At 30.7% G+C, this 23,589-nt stretch overlaps 3 protein-coding genes across 4 annotated transcripts; 1 reads left to right on the forward strand and 2 right to left on the reverse strand.

The window, feature by feature from the left end:
- The first annotated feature begins 319 nt into the window (after positions 1-319).
- LOC145759843 (uncharacterized) lies at positions 320-2,573 on the forward strand. The gene is made up of 4 exons (XM_082573696.1): positions 320-489; positions 603-699; positions 795-937; positions 1,025-2,573. Exons 1-4 carry the CDS (start codon positions 372-374, stop codon positions 1,870-1,872), a joined length of 1,206 nt encoding a protein of 401 aa, XP_082429822.1. The 5' UTR covers positions 320-371; the 3' UTR covers positions 1,873-2,573.
- LOC145759840 (calcium-transporting ATPase type 2C member 1-like) lies at positions 2,467-21,565 on the reverse strand. 2 transcript variants are annotated; one of them, XM_082573693.1, is made up of 23 exons: positions 21,450-21,565; positions 21,177-21,256; positions 16,381-16,479; positions 15,696-15,830; positions 14,799-14,986; positions 14,176-14,284; positions 13,336-13,485; positions 12,650-12,794; positions 12,130-12,196; positions 11,753-11,877; positions 10,531-10,724; positions 10,080-10,169; positions 9,452-9,556; positions 8,644-8,815; positions 7,801-7,971; positions 7,143-7,291; positions 6,536-6,702; positions 6,151-6,219; positions 5,569-5,685; positions 4,656-4,803; positions 4,287-4,382; positions 3,898-4,039; positions 2,467-3,251 (listed from the first exon to the last, which is right to left on the reverse strand). In XM_082573693.1, the coding sequence occupies exons 2-23, from the start codon at positions 21,240-21,242 to the stop codon at positions 3,115-3,117; spliced, it is 2,841 nt and encodes a 946-aa protein (XP_082429819.1). In that variant the 5' UTR covers positions 21,243-21,256; positions 21,450-21,565; the 3' UTR covers positions 2,467-3,114. The 2 variants fall into 2 exon arrangements, with proteins under 2 accessions (XP_082429819.1, XP_082429820.1); XM_082573694.1 differs by lacking the exon at positions 21,450-21,565 and adding an exon at positions 20,193-20,295.
- On the reverse strand, positions 21,557-23,589 carry LOC145759841 (stomatin-like protein 1). Its single transcript, XM_082573695.1, has one exon. The coding sequence runs from the start codon at positions 23,157-23,159 to the stop codon at positions 21,942-21,944; it is 1,218 nt and encodes a 405-aa protein (XP_082429821.1). The 5' UTR covers positions 23,160-23,589; the 3' UTR covers positions 21,557-21,941.

A 23,589-nucleotide genomic window follows, 5' to 3' on the forward strand; every position in this document is an offset into this window, starting at 1 on the left:
GTTGCATACGTCAATTGACTTTTTTCAATTAACAATATTGGTAGCAGTCCCAGCTTCATTCTAGTTTATGTTAAAGTTAAAAACACGGAAACTAAAAACAGAAAATAGATTGGTTACAGAATAAACCATAATAATTATACTTTTATGGAAAAATCGTTTCCGTTTTAAGTTAAATAAAATCGTGTATAGCTTACTAGAGTCTTTATCAATAGAAGCTAAAAAAAAATTAGTTGGTAATGTGTAACTATTCAAGCAGTACTTACAAAAATAAAAACTAAATGTATTTTATTTTACATTTTAACTGCTTTAGTTACAACGATTGACATCAGAGTTTTAGACAAGTATTTAAATTAAAAGAAATTTAACTGGCAATGTATTTACACGTTGACATTTTGCTGTTCTTGTTGATGTTTTTCTTAAAAAAGGAAGTTTTGGGAAGCTTTTTATTTCCCATCGAGGATCCGGATACAAGTTCCAAAGCAAAGCCTTGTGAGTACTTATATGTCGACACTTTATATTTTAGTTAAACCTTTTATCATTCTAGTTAAACCTACACAAATTGTTTAATGCCAACCTACCCAATTCCGTTTTACTTTTTTTAGCTTGTGGTTTAACAACCTGCACTCTTTTCCAAACTTGTTGCAACGCAAATACCTGCATCGAACTTTTAGAAAGTTGCCCAACACCAGGGGCGATCAGGTAAACTAATAAACTGAATTAAAGACAGTAGGTAAAATTTGTCCGAGTTTAACAGTAAGGCAAGGTTAAAAAACGCAATAGTTTTATTATTACAGCGATGGTACTATCGTAGGAATAACAATTGGAATATTGGCGTTGATAGGGCTTGGGATCGTCGGATGCATTTGCTGTTTCTGCACTGAAAGTGTAAATAAATGCCGAAACGCGAACCGAGGTGTCCCAATAAACAGTCAACAAGGTTGGTAATATCAAAACAATTCTTCGTATTACTGTTTTGTAACCGAAATAAGATCTAAATAACTTTCTGTAATTTTTTTTCGTAAAGCCGCGCAACTGCAACTTCAACAGCAACCAATGGCACCTAACTTTAACAACAACCCATGGAATCCACCCGCATTTCAGGAAAGACAATTCCAAGCACAGCAACAACTTCAACAACAGCTTGTAGCACCTCTCCAAACAAACATGGGATGCCAGCCTTTACTACAGCCACAATTTCTACAGCAGCCCTTGAAGTCTTCTCATGCAAACTTGGCAGGTCACCCACTACAAATGCAACCACTTCAACAGCAACCTGTAACACCTTCTCATGCAAATTTGACAGGTCAATCACTACTGCGGGAACACCTTCAACCGCAACTTGTAGAACAAAGTGACGCTGACGGATACTTGGTTGCTTTAAAAGATCAACCCACTGTACCTTTTAATGCAAACAAAGTACATAAGCCTGTACAACAACATATAGGATCCCCAGGCGAATATTTGGATTTCAGGGAAAAGCAGCAATCTTCAACTTCTTCCAACCCGAACAAAGTAGGTAACTCCTCAGAAATTCAACAAAAACCTGGTAAACATTTATACTCCTACATAGATAATCAGTTCACAAATAAGATAGCATCCCAACAGCAAATTATTACACCGGTTTACGAATGCAAACAGCAAATTATTACACCGGCTTACGAACAGAAAGCTGCCGAAATCTCTTACGATGACATAGAGGCTCCACAACAACAGAAGCTTACCGAAAACTCTTACGACGACGTTGCTGGCAAACCAGTAAATCAGCATCAATCTACTGTATATTCCTATGCTGGCAAACCAGTAAATCAGCATCAATCTACTGTATATTCCTATGCAGGCAAGGCGGATTTCCCATCAAGATTTCAGCCTTAGCCTTTTCTAGACCTGAACGGGGGTTACTAGGTTGCTTCCCTAAAGAAACAACTTTGCCCAATATAACCTATTAAATGACATTTTTTTTAGTTTAGTAAAACAACTTTACCCATTGAATACCACAACTATATTACGAAATTACATTTATGCTTTGCCTTATAAAAGCAGACGGGTTTTGTAAACTGTTAAAAATATTAGTCACCGTTACTCTAAGCTTAGACTTTTAAGAAACTTTGCAATGATGGCAAGGAAACTATAGTTAATCAGAATTTAAGTTTTTAATGCTTTAAATAGCATGAGACCAACATTTTTTTATTTTAAAACCAAAAAAGCTACTATTTTGATGCTAAGTTAACATAATACCTTATTCAAATCAAATCTTTTAACAAGATTTGAATTACACTTACCTCTTGCCTTCAACATAGAAAATAAACCTCATGTTAAAAAGTTCACATTAGGTCGATTTTTTTTGTGAATAAAATTGTATTATACCACTTGCATTAATTGTTACATTGTTAGAATTGCATAAACGCTTAAAGGATTTCATTAGTTGAAATTTTAACAATTAAAGTTTTTAAAAAGTATTGTCTTCAATAAGCTAGTATAATTTTTCAATGATTTATTTAAAACTATTACCCAATCAATTACAGTTTTTTTTAAATATTTATACAGTATTTATTAAAGGGCAATTTTATTTTTCGGACAACCGTATTTAATTTTTGATACTGAATACATGTCAATAAAAAAATGCAGTGTAATATTAAAATTTTTTTGTAAGAAAAGAAAACGAGTTTCAGATTTTAAACAACATTATTTTAATCTCTCCTATTATAAACAAGCGTTTCACAGTGTATATAGAAATCATAATTTTGGAACACAAATATTAGTATTTCGTTAAAGAAACGTTTTGACCGAAATAGGCAAAATTCATTACTGCATTGTCTGCAAAACTAATGCTATAAAATTTGATTTTTCTGTTTAAAATTTCAATAAAAACAAAATTTTATCAATAAAAAGGCAAAAAACACAAATAATAGCTAGTAGTACCGTTTTTACTTAAATATGCTTTTTGCTTATAAGACCTTTTTCATTTCTTACAATTTTTTCGACGAGAATTGCAAAAAATCGGTGTTTTGTTAGGTAGATTAATATCCTTAGCACATTTTTGCGGCCACCATTTTAAAATAAATAGATTCAATAACACTATTTCTTGTTACTTTTTGCATTACTTTTTTTAATGTGCTATACATATTCGAAATTTTCTTTAGCGTGTCTGTAAGTTTTTCGGCGGGCCCGTCGCTCGTTAACCTTTTTCGCGATTTTCCAAAGTTCGGAGACTATAAAAACGGTGGAAGATATTCCTAACAGTAAAAGTATATCTAGAAAGGTAAAAAGAAAAAAAATTTTATTCGTTATTTTTTGTACTTTTCATTGGAAAAGGGTCGTGTAGTTTAAACTCCGGGCTTAAGGGCGAATAGTATAGTATTGGTGCGGCTCGAACCCGAAAGCCTTCGGCCCGTAGTCACCCTTAATGTAACTTGACAGCCAGCACATTATCCCAGCCCTCTTTTCGAGTTGGAAAGCCACTTAGTAAATGCTTAAATCTTGTTTAAAGAACTGCCATAACTTAACTAAAGTAAGAAAACGTAATTCTTGAAGGCATGAGTTGGGTAAAAGAGAATGGATAAAGGTATCTTCAATACAGGCTCAATTACAGAATGGCATCATAAGATTATGTATCTCCAAATGAACTTGGTTTCTTCATATTTATTTCGCAACGTCTTTGGGGCCAACAGCAGCGCTAACTCTTACCACGACCAGGACAATTTGGCAGAGTAATGATAAGGCAATATGTCAAGTAACTAGTATTTAATACTGAAAAAGACAACTTGAGACGGAAAGTAGGGTAACGAAAATTGCCCCATGTTTTTAAGCTCTAAAGTTGGCCCAAATGTACTTTAAAAATGTGCTTTAAGGGGTCCCATTATATAGAAAAAAAAAGAAAAAAATATTTTGAATGCTTACCCAATGCACTTAACGCTTCAGTTTGAAATACTGCTTGTAACGGAGGAAAATATATGACTAGAAGTTGTCCTAATAAGGAACCGAATACAGCAGCTAGAAAAACGCGATTTGCAAAAAATCCGATCTCAAAAATTGACTTCGTCTAAAAAAAAAAAAATAGCGGTTTAATAAAACTATAAAAATAAAAAGTGATATATTTTTTTGGGGGGAAGAGCGTGCTGTTTTGACGTGTTTTGATCTATCTGTAAATGCCGTGCTCAAGGGCAAATAATGTGGCGTTAGTGCGGCTCGAACCCAAAACCTTTCGGCTCGTAGTCCGACGCCATTACCATTACACCACATTATATTATACATATTCACTGTTGTTAATATTTAAGATTAAAATTTACCTGCGACCTACAACCAAGTGCATTAAACATATCAAACAAAACGAAACAGGTAAATGTCATTGTTGTGTCACGTGGTGTGATAATGTTGTCGCTCATCTAGAAAAAAAAATTTTAAATTAAAAAATTTTTGTCCAAACAAAAAAATATCAAACATAAAAAAAATTAGATAAAAAAAGAGTTAAGAAATTCTTTTTTAAATTTTACCAACAAAAAAAATTAAATAAAAAAAATTTGAACAAAAAAATTAAAATTTTTTTACCTCCCCCCCCAAAAAAAATTAAAACAAAAAAATTTAAATTAAAAAAAGTGAAAAAATTACAACTTTTTAACTTAAACTTTTTTTTGTTTAAATTTAATTTTTTTTCTTACCTCTCTGTAGAAAATAAACAAAGTCCCACACACAATTACAGTGGCCGATATCAGGACCCTCACGATCAGTTCCCGCGTTACGATTGGCTGATTCACTTGTCTAGGCGGTCTTCTGATGACGTCTTTGTCCACAGGCTCCACCCCCAAGCTAAATTTTAATATTTTAAAATTATTCGTTTATCCTCGATGTGAGAAGGTCGACTACATAGCCTAGTGAATTGTTATTAAACGACGGAACTGCCTAATTCTCTTTCATATCTTACTGGCCTAGCTAATTTCCTATCTCGTATTTTATGGTCTTAGCTGTTCACTTTCGTATTCTACGGTCCTTGTAAATTCTCTCTTGTACTTTACGGTCCTAAGATCCGATAAAAGTACAAATGAGCGAACCCCTTTTTTGCCTAGGATTAGTTACGTGTTGCTGATGTTTTATGTATAAAATTAACCTTGTAATATTTGCTGAATAACCCTGTTATTTTACAGATATTTTGAAATAATTAAGACAATTTTTATCACACTTCTACGACATAGCAACACTGGGAATCAAACCAACAGCCTTAGAACTAATTTTGTGGTTTTTGGGAAAAGTAAGACAACTTACACTACATCTCTATGACGTAGCAACACTAGAAATCGAACCCACAACCTCGAGGTTTTGTTATACGGTTTTTGGAATATGTAAGAAACCTTACACTACATCTCTACAACATAGCAACACTAGGAATCGAACCAACAACCTTAAGGAATAACATTTATTGCCTAACCATTATACCTAGTGATGCCGGGGGTTGAACCTACGACCTTAACAAAAAATATTTAGTGCCTTAATTATAGCGCCACTTTAAAAACACCTGCGAGAATTTTAAAAAACCAAAAAACTTACTTAATATTTAATTTTTTAAGTTGTTATTACCTTTGAGCTGGTGGTCCGTCCATAATAATATTGATCCACAGAATTTGCATGGCATTAAGTGGGTTAGGTAATTTGAATAGGGTTGATAAAGCAATTAGTGACAGTGCTGCAATACTCCTGTAACATATAACAAAAAAAATTGAAGCTACAAAATGTGATTTAAAAAAATGCAGTTTATTTTTAAGATAAAAGTGAACAAACTGACTCAGAGTTTAATTATTGGGTAAACTATAACTGTCCTAACCTAACCCAGTCTCAAAACTTCCAGGTTTTGTTTATTATTTACACTCTTCAACACAGGATTGTTTTTTAATTGTCGTTATAACTAATATTTGCCAGTGATAATAACGAAGCACCACAAATGGCAGTTTTTTTTATTTCGCAGGCCTATAAATTGAAGATACATTAATTGTTTACTAAGCCTTATGTATAGATTGTATCATACTTCTAGGTTAGTAAATGACTTGTTAATATCTTGTTTTCTAGTTCTACAGCATAGGAGCAGTGGGAATCAAACACAAGACCTCATATCTTGTTGTCCAAAATTTTACACAATTTTTAAAAGTGGTGATATACACTTACGTGCTGAGCTGAAAACTAACAAAATTTCGAATGTTATAAAATATCCCCTTTCCTTCTTCAATGGCACACCTAAAAAAATATATATAATTTTACGGAAGCAGTGGGAATCGAACCCTAAACATCAGATGGTGATAATCAAACAATTGATATTTTAAATATTTTTAAAGATATTTTACACATAAGCAGTAGTGCGATACACTGGTAATGGCATTGGACTCTGAACCAAAAGGTTTTGGGTTCGAATCTTACCAATGTCACTCTATCCACTTTTAAGCCTGTTGTTTACAAATAGCCCAAAAACCTGTCACAACAGCACCCCCCCCCCCCTTAAAAAAAATACAAAAACCTATCACCTTAAGGTAATACTGAATAAAAAAGATTTTACATGATAGTAGCTAGGTCGTCGTCCACCAAAATCATATCAGCTGCCTCCTTACAGACATCAGTACCAGTTTCTCCCATAGCAATACCAACGTCAGCTTTTCTGAGTGCCACAGCGTCGTTCACTCCGTCCCCAGTCATTCCTACCACCAAACCCTGCTCTTGTAAAGCCTGTATGTATAATAATACAATTTGTTGGCATGTAAAAATGCCTTTTAGTGTAAAAGGGTTAGTTTTTTCCAAGTACAGTTAGCCCCCTATTTAATAATACCTAGTACTGTCACATGACCAAAAATAAGATATTTTCTATTCACCCCAGCCTACACTTACCCCCTTTAAAGTTGGGGGGCAACTTTTAAAAAAATGTTGACCTAAAAAATGTCGAAAAAAAATGTTGATCGAAAAAAAATGGTAAAGTCAAAAAAAAAGTCGAATAAAATGTCGAAAAAAAATTTTAAATTTGAATTTTGGAGAAAAATATCAATTAGGTCGAATAGTTTTTGATCATGAGAACAGTGGGGATCGATCCCATGACCCCATGTTGTCAATCTACTGGTCCATAAGCCTTTTTTCTAAATTGTACTTATTTAATTATTTAAAACTTAACATACCTTAACAATTTTGAGTTTGTGCTTTGGGCTGGCTCGGTAGAACACCTCAACTTCTCCTATCCTCGAGCAAAGTTGACTCACATCAAGTGCCTCGATTTCCACTCCAGACATTGCTGCTCCACCTTTCGAGTAAATCCCCAATCGAGTCGCTAAAAAATAAAAAAAAAGTTTTGAGTATAAGATTTTGAATTTTTTTAAGGATATATCAAAATTCTATATCAAAAATTCAATTTTATTTTTTTAGGATTCCCCCTACCCCACAAAAAAGCTGAATTTTTGCTTTTAGCAATGCTTTATAAACTAACAAACGTTTCAAATATGTCCTAAATCCCAATTAGAATTCCAAAAAACTGATAGTAAGAATTCCGTCATAATATATATTTTCTAAATTCTGTTATCTTAATAAGTGCTTTGTAAATTTGTGTATGACTTCAGCACAAAAAAAAACTATAACCTAATTGTAGTGTGGTATAGCGGTCATGGATTCGGACTACAAGCTGAAAGTTTTCGGATTTGATACGCACCAATGCCAAACTATTTGCCCTTAAGCCCGACGTTAACGGGTAGTTCAAAAGTTAACCCAAAAACACACTTTTTCTTAAGCCTAACAACTTAAACACATTTAAAATCTGAACAAATGCTATATAAATAAAATTACCAATTGAAATAGCTGTTTCTTTCGCATCACCCGTTATCATCTTAATGTGGACGTCAGCTGCCGATAAGACCCTCACTGCCTCTTTGATGCCCTCTCGTGGCGGGTCTATTATGCCGACGAGGCCGACAAAGGTAAGAGAACCAGACATGGTTCCACGAGCTAGACCCAAAACTAAAACAAAATCAAACAATTTTTTTGTTTAAAGTTTTTAAAACTTATCAAAACTAAAAGTTTTCTTTTGGATTATCAACTTAGCTAGTCGATTTCTTACCCTACAGGCCGGATTATTAATTGTCAGAGCTAAAACTTGCTTGTTATAATTTATGAACACACCATAAACAGCAGTTTTTTTTATTTTGATGGCCTATAAATTGTTTATAGATATATTCCGACTATTTAGCTCCACAAAATATAGAAAAAAAACCAAAGCAATGCAGTCATGGCAGCGAACTATGAGTCAAAAGGTTTAGGGTTCGAGCCTCACCATTGCCACACCATTCACCCTTGAGCTCAGCGTTTACGGATAGCTTAACATGTTATAACAGCACATCTTTCCCCAACAAAAACATATCAAAACCTATCACCTTAAGGTGATACGTAAAAAAAAAGGAAGGCAACTAACAACGAGCCAAAAGGTTTTGGGTTTGAGTTGTACCAATGCCACACTATTCGCCCTTGAGCTCAGCATTTGGAAATAGACTAACCACAGCCCAAATGCACTATCATCCCCCCCAAAAATACAAAAACCTATCACTTTAAGGTTATAAGAAAAAACTGAAAAAATATTTAACGTTAACATTAAAAAAAACTTTAAATTATAATATCAACAAAATTTTTAATTACCTCTTAATCCTGTGGTGCCCATAAAAATCGCTTGGTCCATATATTTCTCAATAGTGGCTTGTGTTAAAGGCAAAACCTTCTCACTTCCTCCATAATTAGAAGTCAGGTAAGTGTCACACTGGCTTAACACTCTTTCCATTGCCCCCTTCATAAATATTATCTCAATCGCATTCTGAACATGTCAAATAAAAATAGGTTAAAAAAACATTTTTTAAGTATTGTATAATATCAAAAGATTTTTAATTCATTTATAATTTTGATGTTGAATAGATTTATTTTACAACCTCAGCGCATAGGTATCTTATCATCAAAAACCATTCAACTAAAATGACATTTTTTTCCAAAAACTGATATTTAAAAAAAAGGCCAACATTTTTTTTAAAATAAAGGTAATTTTTCAAAGAGCGATTAAAAAATGGAAAAAAATAAAAACGTCTTATTGTCGGTAAAATATGGTTTTTAACCATACAGTTTCTGGTAAAATGCCAATTCGGTAGAATGATTTTTGGTATTATGACAGAAATCAGAACATATTATATGCTACTACAATCTAGTCTAAAGTTGTCTATTATTATATCTAAACTCGTAAATCGCCTGATCATTTAGCAATAAGAATCAAACAAAGATCCTGATTAGAATCAGAACACTTGGCTTCACCACATAAAGTTTTAAGTTTAATTTCCACTGCTCTTATGCTGTAAATAAGGCACTATATAATATCTCAAACTGCCAAGGGCAACTTGGGACTGGCTCAAAGTAACTGATGTTACTGTATATTAGGAGGCAGTCAGGTTTTAACATTACTTACTGGGTCGTCTTTGCGATAACAATTAACAGACATCCATTTTCGATCATGATTGAAAGTTTTTTCAGAGACTCGAACATATTCGTTTGCACAATTTCTCATTCCAAACTAAAAAAAGTAATTAATTAGTAATTAATTAATAAAAAAACTTTAAAAATAAATTTAAATAAGTAGACTTAAAAAAAAAATTCCATAGAATGAACATGTCCCTAAAACCAAATTTTCAAAAAACACATTTTATCAAAATTTGGTTTAAAATTTTTTCAGAAATCATAGGTCATTTTCTAGAGAAGGGTTAGTATGTGACAGTAATCGAAAATGTTTGATATGTATCAGGTATTTAACTATGAGGTTGTGGATTCAATCCCCACTGCTCTCATGCTGTAGCGCCCTTGAGTAAGGCGCCATGAACGGTATGAACTCCTGCTGAGCCAGCACTTAATCAGCAGGATTATTATCGGGTAATTATAATCTATATATTATCCCAAACTGCCACAGGCAACTCAAGACTGGGTCGGAGTAACTAATGTTACTCTATATTTGGGTCGCGCATTCGACCTTACCACATTGAGATAAAGATATATACAGAAAAAAATCTGGTATTTAACAAACACTTATATAGATTATTTACCTTCATAGCAAGTGCAACAAGTGCTCCTTCAGTAGGTTGACCTAACAACACATCACTTTCTATTCTTGCATTATTGCATATGGCCCCAACCTAAACACAATAAAAATTAAGCACAAACCCCCCCAAAAAAGTATAGTAAAGACTTATATTTATTTGCCTATTTAACTTCAAATTAAACCCCAATTTGTTTACCTCTGATTTAATCTGATTTAATCCAATGAACCCGATATTATATCATTTGACCCAGATTTACCTAAATAAACCCCAAATGCATTATCCCACGCCAAGGTGTCCAATGTAACCTGACAACCCCAACTTTTGTTAAATAATCCATTTTACCCAATTTACCTTAACAACATTGTTTGAACCCAATCATAACCCAATTTAACCCCATATAACCAACCAAACTTTCCCAACTACTCCAATTTACCCCTAAAAATATAAAATATACCTCTATAACTGCAGCTACTTCAGGGTGTGACGATTTGTTGACAGGGGAGTCAAAAATGCAGACCTCCCCCTGATCGTTGTAACCCACCCCTGAAACCTCGGCAATGACCTGTCCAGCTGTGTAGATTTGGGTTACGGTCATCTCGTTTTTGGTCAGCGTACCGGTTTTGTCTGAGCATATCACGTTCACACAACCTTGAAAATTTTAAATAAGAAAGTTAAAAAAATATTGTGTTTAGAAAACTTGGCATTGCCACATGAGGTCCTGGGTATAATTCCCACTGCATTCATGCTGTGGTGCCCTAGGGTAAGACGCTATTGAAAACCTGAATTCCTACTTAGCCAAAAACCATTTGGCAACTTAAAGATAAACTATGATTGAACTTTAGACTGGGTCGGGGTAAACATGTTACTATATTTATAGTCCATAAAGTCAGCCATCTGAAATCGAAAATAAAACAAACATTTTTTTGGAAGGAGAAAAATCTTTTTTTCTGCCAAATTGGACAAGCAAAATATATTTTTCATGAACTATTGGGCTACAAAGCCATTTGGCCATTTTCAAAGTTAAAAAAACTTAACATCAAACATAATCAAATATTATCTGAATACTAAAACAAACAAATTTAACATACTACATTATGAGTACATTGACATTAAGCAAAGTCCAATCTAGTGAATTACGTAAGCGATATGTTTGCAAATAAACATTTAAACTAAAGTTCACAAAACGAGGGCAATTTAATTTTAAACCATATTGAATTTTTATGTAAATTAATCACAATTTATTAGGATAATTCATTAGCATAATAAACACTATGTCAAATTTATTTAAAGATAACCATTTAGATAGGATTACTGCAACATTACCAATAAAAAAGTGAGTAGACATTCCATCAAAATTTATATTTCTAAAAATGCAATTTTAGCAAATATAGAAGATTTTTATTAACCCCTTTCCTACCCCTACCCCATTTTTATATATATTTTATTTCCCCTTTTACCCTTACAGTTTTTATTTACCCCCTCTTACCCTCAGCCCGCCACAGAAAAGCCTATTAATTTCTAAAAAAAAATGTTAAGGTAATTTTAGTGAAATGTTGTTTTTAAATGGTTTTCAGTAATATGAGCAAATACTATTAAAAAGTATTCCATATGCCAGCGCAGTCAGTTTATTTAACAATTTTTAAACAAAAATAATTAATAAAAAATGCTGTAATTACCTAATGCTTCCACAATAGGTAGTTTCTTAACAATTGCCTTCTTTTTGGCCATTCTCATTACACCAAGAGCTAGGGTAACTGTTACAACAATAGGTAGGCCTTCTGGTATAGCTGCAACTGCGAGACTGAAAAAAAATTTAAGATTTTTGCTAAAAGAAACTTGAAAGGCTGTTCATATGACTTAGCATGAGAGCATTGGGAATTTAACCCATGACCTCATGTAGTGAAGCCTAATGTTCTGGCAGCTACACCATGCTGTTAGTTTAAATATTCAAAAATGCTATGACATAAAAGCAGTGAAAATTTTGCTGGTCATGTTGTAATGCCCATGCAACAGTTAAACTGGCATTAAAATTTAAGTAGACATATGTTCTTACCTTACTCCTATAGTAAACATATCAAGAATAGGCCTGCCTTGAATCCAACCAAGCAGCATAATAAAACCTAAGCAAAGTAAACACAAGAAAAAGGTAAAAAAAAAGGTAAATTCTTTTTAAATTTTACCTTAAAAAATAGATAACGAGCCTAAAATTTAATTGTTTTTTAAGAATTAAAAAATCCAGTTGAGCAATTTTAAGATATCAGTTAAATATTAAAAATTATCTTTATAACAAACAATTATTCTTATAAAACCAAAATTAAAGTAACACAATTCTATGGTGTTATTAATTAAAAATATATTAATTTTTATGTTTTGAAATTTAAAAAGCAATTAATCAACTTAAAATATTTTTAACCAGCAATTGGAAGAATGATTTGCAACTTTTGTGTACTTTCACACTCCCGTTTATTAATGATCATGATAACGACATTGCATTATAAAAATTTTTTTTAAATAATAAAAACATTTTTATTATAACAAAAAAAAAATTTTTTTTTTTTTTTATTTTTAAATACCTATGATGCAGAATGAGATAAGGGATAAAAGTTTTCCAAGACCATCCATAGAGGTTTGGAGCGGAGTTTTGGGAGGATCTTCCGACTGCATCATCCGGAACACTTCCCCAAACTCAGAGCTTTCTCCAGTACTAATTACTACACCCTAGTTTAAAAAAAATTTAATAAAAATATTACAAAAAACAGGTTAAAAATCAGATAAAGTGACTTAGCCTAAGGGTTTAAAACTAACAAAAAATTAAACAAAAGATTAAAAATTAACTCATTTTTAAGCTGTAAAGTCAGCTTTTACACAAACATGTAATCAATAAATATATTTATATATACTGAAGCTTGGTATATATGTTTAATTTAAAGATCTTTAATAAAAAGCTGCCTTTCAAAGTGCGCAAAAAATTATCACAGGCATATTTTAGTGGCAAGTTGCGACCATATTACAACAATTAAAACGCAACTTATAAGACAGGTAATCAACTAGTATATAATCCACATATGATGGAAGCTTAGTAAACGCTATATACATATATGTCCAAATTAAAGCCTTCTAAAATAAACTACCATTTGTGGTGTGTGGGTAAATATTCGCTGGCAGATTATTTAGGGAGTTGGGACAATATTACGACAATTAAAGTGCAGCCCAGAAGGCAGGCAATCAACTTACATCTAAATAATTATAACAAGCTTACCTTTCCGTTACCGCATCGCACCAATGTTCCCATATACGCAACATTACTGACTTTACTGCCATTTGAGTTATGAGTAGTTGATTCAGTTGATTTGTGCATCGGTTTTGTTTCGCCGGTAAAGCTGCTTTCGTCAATTAACAAATCTACTGACTGTAAATAACAGAAAAAATTTTATATTAATTAATAATAAATGTTTACAATAAAAATGCCTGGACAGATAAAAAAATGGGTAAATAATTGTTTAAACTAAATTATAAAAACACAAGCAATATAAAGAATGAAATGCACCCAGTAAGGCAGACACATTACTTGTTTTAATAAAAGAGAAATTAGTTTATGGATTTAAACATTATCTAAATTAAATCAGATTTTAATGGCATTAAGTATAATAGAATTGTGTTATTTCATTAATAAATTTATAATGATAATTTCCTTAATAACTTAATTTACCGGCTAATGTAATTAAGGATATCAATTTATTTCTATATTCTAAGGAAATCATTGCCAATGACTTAATAATACATTTATTTAATAAATGATAGGTTTTTTTATATATATTTATCCTAGATGTGGAAAGGTTGATTTCACAACCTAAACATAGAGTAACATTCGCTACCCCGACACAGTCACAATTTGACTTTGGCAGTTAAGGATATTACTAATTTAAAAAAAAAATAAAAATAAAAAAAGTTTTTTATGAGCTTGGCAAGAGTTCTAACTGTTTATAGCACATAATACAAAAGTGCAGCATGGAAGCAGTAGGAATTGAACCCAGAACCTTATGTAGTGAAGCCAAGTGCTCTTACCACTATACCATGCCATCTGTAGTTAGAAACTTACCTCATATAGTCTAATATCAGCAGGAACCCTATCACCAACAGAAATGTGAACATTATCGCCCGGCACTAAAATTCTTGCCAAGAATTTTTCTAATGTACCGCCCCTCATGCTGAAAAAAACATTTTTTATTTACGAATATAGGTAAAGTAAATTGTTAATAAACAAGCATAGTAAGACAACAACAGTTATTTCATTGTCCCCCTCAAGCTAAATATTACATGATATGATAAACTTGTAAAAGTAACTTTGGACTTGAACAGGGTTAAACATATGTTACCCTTTGATTGGCCAGTACACTAAATCTAATCAACTAATAGAAAAGAATTATGTTTAAAACAGTCCTTCATGTCGTAGCACTTTTGAGTAAGGTAATAAAAAGACAAAGGTACTAACTTCTGTTAAGTCTAAAAACAATCAACAGTTTAATTATCTGGCTGCAATATGCAAAATAATATCCAAAACTGTCCAAAGTAACATAAGATTTCGTCAAGGTAGCTAATGTAATCCTTTGTTTAAGCCATGTAATCACCCTGTAGACATCGTGAATAAAAAGTATATAAAGTATATATAACAGAACTTAACATTTTTCAAATATTGTTTTCGGACACCCAAAACATGCTTACCAATGACAGGATGGGGGCACCAGTTTATTTAATTCTTCTAGCGACTGTTCAGATCTATATTCTTGTATAAAAGCAACTGACACAACAATAGTAATAGCAATTGCAATACTGATTGCATCATCGTATTGCTTCATAATAATACTGACAGCAGCAGATGCGAGCAGCAACAAAATAAGTGGGTCTTTAAACTAAAACGAAAACAACATATTAGTATAAATTTGATCCAAATTTTAAAAAAATTTTCAAAATGTCGTATCGTTATTAACTTAAGTTTTCGGAAATATGATTTTTGGTAAAACTTCCTAACGGTTTGTTTGTCTATATTGAATCACACACCCCCAAAAAAAAATCAATCAAAAAATTTCTATTTTTACCTGCGATGAATAAATTGTTCACCTGCGACAATTAAATTTTCACTTGCAACAAATAAATTTTTACCGGCGACAAATAAATTTTTACTTGCAACAAGTAAATTTTTACTTGCAACAAATAAATTTTCACTTGCAACAAATAAATTTTTACCTGCGACAAGTAAATTTTTACTTGCAACAAATAAATTCTTACTTGCAACAAATAAATTTTCACTTGCAACAAATAAATTTTTACTTGCAACAAGTAAATTTTTACTTGCAACAAATAAATTTTCACTTGCAACAAATAAATTTTTACCGGCGACAAAAAAATTTTTACTTGCAACAAGTAAATTTTTACTTGCAACAAATAAATTTTCACTTGCAACAAATAAATTTTTACCTGCGACAAGTAAATTTTTACTTGCAACAAATAAATTTTAACAAGCAACAAACAAATTTTTACCTGCAACAGATACATTTTGACCTGCAACAAACAATTTTCACCTGCAACAAACAATTTTTAACTGCCACACAAAAATTTTACCTGCGACAAATACTTCTTCCACAGAGGATCATCTTGTTTGATTTCAAACTCGTTAAAACCGTGAGTTTTTCTCCTTCTGTTAACTTCCCCTTCACTTAATCCCCATTTGAGGTCAGATTGTAACTGACTGACAACCTAAACGTAAAAAAAACAGTCAAAAAAACGCTAAAAGCTATTTATTACAACGACAGATTGGTAAATCTTAAAAAATTTAGTTTATTTATCTTTGATGTAGAAAAGCAGTTTATATTTCTACTGCTTCTATACTGAAGCAACCTTTATTAAGGCCTACTGATGGTATAAATTTCTGTTTTGCCAAAAACCAGCCAAGAGAATAATTATTGGCCAATTACAATCAGTAATCACAATATATATATATATATATTTTTTGTATATATCTTTATCCTCGATGTGGGAAAGTCGAATGCGCGACTTAAACATAGAGTAACATCAGTTACTCCGACCCAGTCTCGAGTTGCCTGTGACAGTTAGGGATATTATAGATTATAATTGCCCGATAATTATGCTGCTGATTAAGTGCTGGCTTAGCAGGAGTTTATACCGTTTATAGCGCCTTATTACTCTAGCTTAAGGTTATGAAGTTGATATTTTTTGATTCAGGATAAATACAAAAATAATACTTTTTTTTAAATGAAAGATTAACAAAAAACGTTGATAATATTACCTCATCAACAGACATTTCTGCAGCATGTTGGGCTGATATCGACCATGTCTCTTTCATATCATTCACCTTCTTACCAGACTTTGATTCTTTTTTGATTTTCTTAAAAAAAATGAAAGAAATTTTGTAAGAATATTTCATTTATAATGTACCGCCTTTATTTATAATAAATAACTATGCAAGTTAAAATATTTTTTAAATTATCATCAAAAAAGTTTTTTTTCTCTTAGTATTTAATATTTAGGTACAAAAAAGCCAATTATATTGATTATAAACCAATTAACAAGTTGTTAACTTTATTATTATAATTTTCAAATGATAAAAAAAAAACTATTAGCATCAATATCACAACAGTTCTGGGCAATTCTCATTGGGAAAGTGTTTTTTAAAAAAAAATTAACTTAAATTATTTGTTTAATTAACTAACCTGTTTCTTTGGTTTTGATATTTAAAGTTTAAATTTCAAAAAAATTTAGGCAAATAATAATAAAAGTGATTTTTTTTAAAATTTAAAATGTACAAATTTTTTTGCACTTTTGTGGCTATTTTAAGCAATAATTTTAAGTTAATATAAAAGTTACAAAACAGATTACAACAGATTTGTAATGTGTTAGTATAAGAGGTTTAAACATATGCTTAACATAAGTTAAACCACAAATTCTATATTACAATTTAAAAATCAGCAATTTTTAAGTTTTTAACTTGTAAGAATATAGGTAATTCCGTTACCGAAATTACATAAAAAGTTTTATAACTTGAAATTTATTCAAATACAACTTTTAATATTTTTAATTCTCTGATTTTAGTTGTTAAGTACTATAAATAAAAACTGAACTTTAATGTTCCTTATCAATTTTATCTACAATAATGGTAACGGAATTACGGGTAACGGAATTACAACATCAGGAATTTTGTAGAAATGCTTATTCTGCCTGGTTTAAATGATTTAAAATAATATAATTATTTTTATAAGTAAAAATATGAAATGGCATTGTAATATAATATCCATTTTTTTTTAATTTGGGAGAAGGTAGTTTTGAAATTCATAAATTAGTTTTATGGGTACATATATTACTAAATAAAATTAAATAAAAATATTCATAGCTAACAAGTTGATTTTTACCTGATATTTGGCATATTCACACAATATTATAAGCTATTTTACCCAATAGACCTATTGTTTTTGCATAATTATCCGTCTTATTTAGGTGTAACAAATTGTTTCTGCGACATCAATTTTATTACTTATTTAGAGTTTAGCAATTTAGAATTTTAAACATGTTATGTTTGTTTGTTAATTTTATTTTTGCAGTTATGTTTGTAGTTTTTGTTAAAATGGTAGTTAGGAATTTTAAAATTTGGTTTGTTTTGTTCTGTTTAAGAGTTTATTTAAAAAAAAACCTAGTAGTTTTTAGTTTTGTAATTCCGTTACCAAGATTTTTTTAAAAAAATTTTAATTAAGTTTGTTTCTTATTTTAACAGTACCTGAAACCATTTTTTTTAATTTTATCTGAAATTGAGTAAATTTAAGACTAAAGTTACATGCCAAAATTAGACAGTGGGTTTCTGTAACTTAAAGTGTAATTCCGTTACCAGGTTTTTTTAAGTTAATTTGTCAAAAAATAAATATTTTTTAAACCCCAACTAAAAAAATTTGCTATCTTTTTGTTGCTTTTAATAAGGACAATTATTTACACATGTTTAATTTAAGTTAAATTTTATAAAATTCAGACGAATTGGGATTAAGTATTAGCCAACTTTTTATATCTAATTTATTGGCGTAATTCCGTTACCAAACATTTTTCAATTTTCAAGAAGCATAGAAGTTCGAACTGGACTTCTATGCTTATAAAAATTTAGAATGGCAATATATGGGTTGTTTTAACTTAAAAAATGATTTCAATTATATTAAAAAAAAAAATTATAAGTTTGTAAACCACAGTAATTGTAATTCCGTTACCGAAGAATTGCCCTTCTATCTTTAATTTAAACTTACACAGACAATAAAAAAATCAAATTGAAAATCAAAAATCAAAAAATTTTAAATCATTGCAAAAACATGTTAATCAAAATTGGATAAACTAACCTTAAGCATAACTAAAACCAACAAAAATTAAAGAAGTAGAGTTTATTTGACTGTAAACGATATATCTTTACTGTGCTATTAGCTGTAAGGTTTTAAACTAATTAATTATTAATAAAGCATGCCTAACCATAGCCTACAATACTGTGATTTCCTTTCCTTTTACAGTTTTGGCTAAAGCATAACTTCACTATCCTGTCTGTCTTCAATCAAAATCATTATTTACAGTAAAAGTAAAACACCAATTAATCATTTACATAAAAGAAAAAAAAGAATAGTTTTAGACTGGTTGCTTATTAAGGCAATGCATTTTTGCTTTTACTTTTTTTTCTTTTTTTTGATAAAAGCAAATTAAACTGAACAATGAATAGAATAAATATACAATAAAAAACAAAACTAAATTAATAGTTAAACAATTTTACAATTTTTTAGAATATATATATCCTTATATGGTATTTAAGACCTATTAACTACCTTAACTTAATACCAGAATTTAGTCGAAATTTTCAAATTAAATAAAATCGAAAATCAGAAATAATTACAATTTTTCAATTACAAATTTTTTTGATTCAATTTTACCTTCAAAGCAATATAGTTTTCTTTTGGCTTCTTCAAACGACCGATAGCTAGCAACGGTGCCTTTAAATGTTCCATTATTAGTTGTTTATAATAAACTAACTAATTACTTAACAATATACTCATAAACAACAATAGAATAATATTAATATTATCGCGCAGTCATTGAAAACGTTTTAATTATTGTGATAAGCCAGCTGTAGCATGTAATTAAAATAAATTCTGCAATTTCTGATTAGTTATTATATACTATGCGCATTTTTTAATGTTTTTTCTGTTTGATTAATATCTATTACGTGTTTTAAAAAACTCAATGTCATAGTTAAAGCAAAGCATTTATTTGCTATATCTCTAAGCCTCCTGCAAAACTAGGATAAAATAACATTAAAAAAATTTCTACATAGACTTATCAAAAAACACAGTTCAAGTATAACATAAACAAGTTAACCGCTACCTATGAAATTTCCCAAGAAAAACAAATTATAAACATGTTATGACAAAAGTTTATGCTGTAAAGTCTTATTGCCCTAATCAAATCAGCAATATATACCTCTTTATAGCCCCCTTAGTAACAGCACAATAAAGCAATCCTACAGTTTACACTTATTCTGCACAAACTGGCATTATACATGTGCTATTGTCTACACACATCCTACATTATTGCTGGTAATACAAAATGTACAATATCTATAGAGACTTCCTTTGCAATATGTAGGCGATATCTGCTAGAGTTTTGGAAATTTACATCGTTTAAATGGAAAGTCTCCACCTTTTATTAAGTTTACTGTATCGTCGTAATAATTAATCTCTATTAGTGTAATGATCAGTAACCTGTTTCGGTTAGAAAGGGAGATTGATGTCATTTCCCTATTTTACGGCATCCGTAATTTGCAGGTTTTATAGGACATGCTAGCTACTAACAGTAGGCAATACAATAAAGGAGTTAAATATCATTTTGAAATCAATTAATTTCTATCTTAAATTTTTTGTGTCCGACAAATATTTTGTTTTAAATGGCAAAATATGTATTCACAAGTATTTTTGTGAGTGTCTTATTTATTTAAACGTTAGTTGTAAAAAAAGGGTTATTAAAAAACAAAACACAAACAACTTTATTTGACAAAATTCAAACTTTTCTCACTCAAATGTAACTCACCTTCTTTTCCTTATCTAAGTCTGAGTCAAACTCGTCCATTTGGAGTACAGAATAACCATTCTGGTCGCCATGCGCGACACCATTTGGTATCGGGTTGGTTCTTCTACGCATCCAATTCATTTTAATTGGGATATTTAATTTATAATTTTAAAAATACTTTGCTGAATTTTAAGCAATACACTTAGATAATAAAAAAACAATTGGCACGGTTTAGCTTTACAAAAACTAGCATTTATTAGGCCTATAGACTTTTAAAAGTTGATTTATATTTAAAAATGCAATAAACCTATTCAAAATAGAACAACTGTAAAAAATAAACCCTTCTTTAGTAAATTTTAATAATAATAATAAGCATGGTCTTACTATTGCAATTTAAACTTGATTTTATCTTATAATGTAAAACCTATTATAGGATAGTTCATGTATTTCTATTAGAAATAATATACACATAGTAATTACTAGTGTCCTTGGCTATTATTACTCAAATAGGTATTCACAATTTGCCATCACATTCTTACCTAATTTATAGGTGCCTATATACATTTTAATTGAATAATTTTATATTTCCTTTTCAGATATATATCTATCTAGTCAATGCCAAACTTATCTCATTTTATATCTTAACAACTGAACCCCATTAAGCAAATACTTTAAAGCCCAGCAGAAATTTGTACATTGAACTGTACAAAGTCCAGACAGTAAATTAACAAACAATAAAGTAGACCAATCTTCAAATAAATCAAACAACCAAGTATTTGTTGCAACATTTCAAAAACAACAGACAGGTTTTAATAAAAGTAAAGACAGCTTAATCTTATTTTTAAAAAGCATAGGGCAAAAAATCGCCAAAATCAAAAGAGAAAAATTTAAAAAAAATTTAAGTAGAAATAAAAAAAAGTTACCTTAATAAAAAACTACATTATATAGTAATTTCTAGATTAGGATGACAGGTACATATCATATTACTATAGTATATTTACTTACCCAGTTTTGTATCTTTTTCTTGAGTTTCTGAATTAAGCTATCTTCAACTTTTACTGCCAACGACATTTATTCAATATTATCTAAAAGCAAAATCAAAAAAAAGAATGATTTTTTTTATATTTCATAAATTATTAAAACAATTTTTTTACTGTTGTACTTATTTACAGCTTCTACAGTTCGTTTTTAAACATTTTTAAATTAAATTTAAGGATATAAATATTTTTTTAAACGCAAAATAAAAATATTACAATTTTATTGCAAATTTTTGTTCACCTTACTCCATATGAAATGATGATTATTCTACTACCAAAATCGAAAACTATTTTTTTTGAATTTTTTCTTATTACTACAGATTTTTTTATATTTACAACAGCCTGTACCACTTTACACCTATAAAAATGAAATATAAATTAAATAAACAACTTTAAAAAATAAATCTCTTTACCCAATTTATAGGCCTTAAAAAAAGGCCTTAAAATGTACAGGTAAATTAAAACAAACATGTTTTAGTTGCCAGTAGCAATCCTATTTCAACAATTAAAATGCAGAGGCAATCGACTATTAACAACAAATCATTAAAGTGCGAAAAACCCTAAAATAACATAGTTTAACCTCGAAGAACTATAAGACTAGTTAAATGGTGTTTCAATAGTTTCACAGAGATCGTTATACAATAAAATATTCATAATTATTTTAAACAACAAGGGTTACCACATAAACTAAAAAAAAATTACAGTGCAGTTAATTAAAAAAAACGATTTATTTTTATTTCAAATAATTGATTACACTAGACAACTTCATAGCATTGTTTTTATCTCCCGTTAAGCTAAGCCTTCCAGTGAGATAAGCTGTAGTCGGACTCACTTCACCTAGCAGTAACTCATGTAAAGTGTCTTCAGACATTTCCAAGGTAACGTCACAGTCTTGTAATGTACCGTTGCCTATATTGCCAGCACCTTGGCGTAAATCAAGAAAAATTGACCTGTGTTTTCCGACCAAAAACTGAAAAGCCAGCCCAACTTCATCAACTAATTCCTTGCACAAAATCCCTTGGATTTGCTCGACCAACTGATCAAGAGCAATTGATCTTGCTGAAGATGTGGGCATTTGAGTTGTAGTCTGAGATGGAGGTAATTCGATGTTTGATGAAACCATTTGGTTGTTCGGTTGAGTTGCAAATGAAATAAACTGCTGAGCCATCTGGGCAAAGCCACTCATCGGATCACCACCGTCACCGCTAGGAGGCAGTGGAGCACCAAACATCGGCATAAACATAGGTGGTTTTTCAACTTTGGGGGCCATGATTACAGTGACATCAGATAATTCGATTCTACCCACCTCTAGTCCCCAATCTCGGACAATTAAGTTGATATCAATTTCAAGGTCGAGCCCGTAAGTCTTCCGCTTAGTTTTTATGTCAGCATAAGTTTTTTTGCTTAATAGGTTGATCATTGCAGGCTGTGCTACATCCCTCACTGCTTGGTTAAGGTTCTGGACAGACTGTTGCGCTAACAAAGGATCAGTAATACGAAAATGTACCATTGCACCGATTGATAAAATACAACCGTCGCTAGAGCGAATTTTTGAAGGAGGAATATTAAAAGCTTTTGTGCGAAGGTCAATTTTTTTCCACTTATCGGTACAGGGAAGAATAAAAACTAAACCTGGTCCCTTGATTGGCTGTAGCCTGCCAAGCCTATAAACAATTACTCTTTCAAATTGATGGATCATTTTGAAGGTGAACAAAGCTGAAAATGGTAGAGTCATACAAAACCCAATATGAGCTAAAATCACAACAATTTGGATACAAATACATTCCATGTATGATTGTTTGTTATCTGGAAGATTAGCCTTTGATATAGGCAAAGTTTCAGAGTAATTTAAAGTTTTCTTTTTATTTCCATATTCAAAATAGGATTGATATTTAGTAGCATCATATGATGAGTGGGATAGAGGAATGTAATCACTGTACTTTGGTTTCATAGTTAAATTAAACTTTTAAACTTCTTATTATAAAAATAACAAAAAATTAATTTACATTTTTTTATTTATCTTTATTTAATGTGGAATCGAATGACTCTATAACATTTTAACCCAAGGGCGCTCAAGAATAAAAATATACAAAAAATGGGAATCAAACCAATGACCTCATGTTTTATAGTTCCTCTGATTACCAGAATAACATGACATACTATGTCAGAGCTAACCACTTACACCAAACCTCATGCTATAAGCAACTTTTTGACAGCATAACCCAAGGCAAAGTTATGATAATTAAACTGAAAAATCCAAAATTAAGTGACGGAAGGGACCCAATGATTTTGCAGGCGACATACCGACATAAAGAATAAAAAAACTAAAAAAAGTTTTTTGCAATTTGACTTTTACTTTTTGACATTATTAAAAAATTACA

The sequence above is a fragment of the Corella eumyota genome, chromosome 7, assembly GCF_963082875.1.
Source record: "Corella eumyota chromosome 7, kaCorEumy4.1, whole genome shotgun sequence".
NCBI classification, from domain to species: domain Eukaryota; kingdom Metazoa; phylum Chordata; class Ascidiacea; order Phlebobranchia; family Corellidae; genus Corella; species Corella eumyota.

What these genes read in the sequence shown, in the direction of transcription:
- LOC145759843 (XM_082573696.1), top strand. Translation starts at nt 372, where the DNA reads ATGTATTTACACGTTGACATTTTGCTGTTCTTGTTGATGTTTTTCTTA. An exon ending in AAGTTCCAAAGCAAAGCCTT is followed by an intron (nt 490 to 602) that starts GTGAGTACTTAT and finishes TACTTTTTTTAG; the next exon opens with CTTGTGGTTTAACAACCTGC. An exon ending in CCCAATAAACAGTCAACAAG is followed by an intron (nt 938 to 1,024) that starts GTTGGTAATATC and finishes TTTTTCGTAAAG; the next exon opens with CCGCGCAACTGCAACTTCAA.
- LOC145759840 (XM_082573693.1), bottom strand. Translation starts at nt 21,242, where the DNA reads ATGTCGTTGGCAGTAAAAGTTGAAGATAGCTTAATTCAGAAACTCAAG. An exon ending in ACCTATTGTGGAAGCATTAG is followed by an intron (nt 10,725 to 11,752) that starts GTAATTACAGCA and finishes AAAATTTTCAAG; the next exon opens with GTTGTGTGAACGTGATATGC. An exon ending in GTTATCGCAAAGACGACCCA is followed by an intron (nt 8,816 to 9,451) that starts GTAAGTAATGTT and finishes TGACATGTTCAG; the next exon opens with AATGCGATTGAGATAATATT.
- LOC145759841 (XM_082573695.1), bottom strand. Translation starts at nt 23,159, where the DNA reads ATGAAACCAAAGTACAGTGATTACATTCCTCTATCCCACTCATCATAT.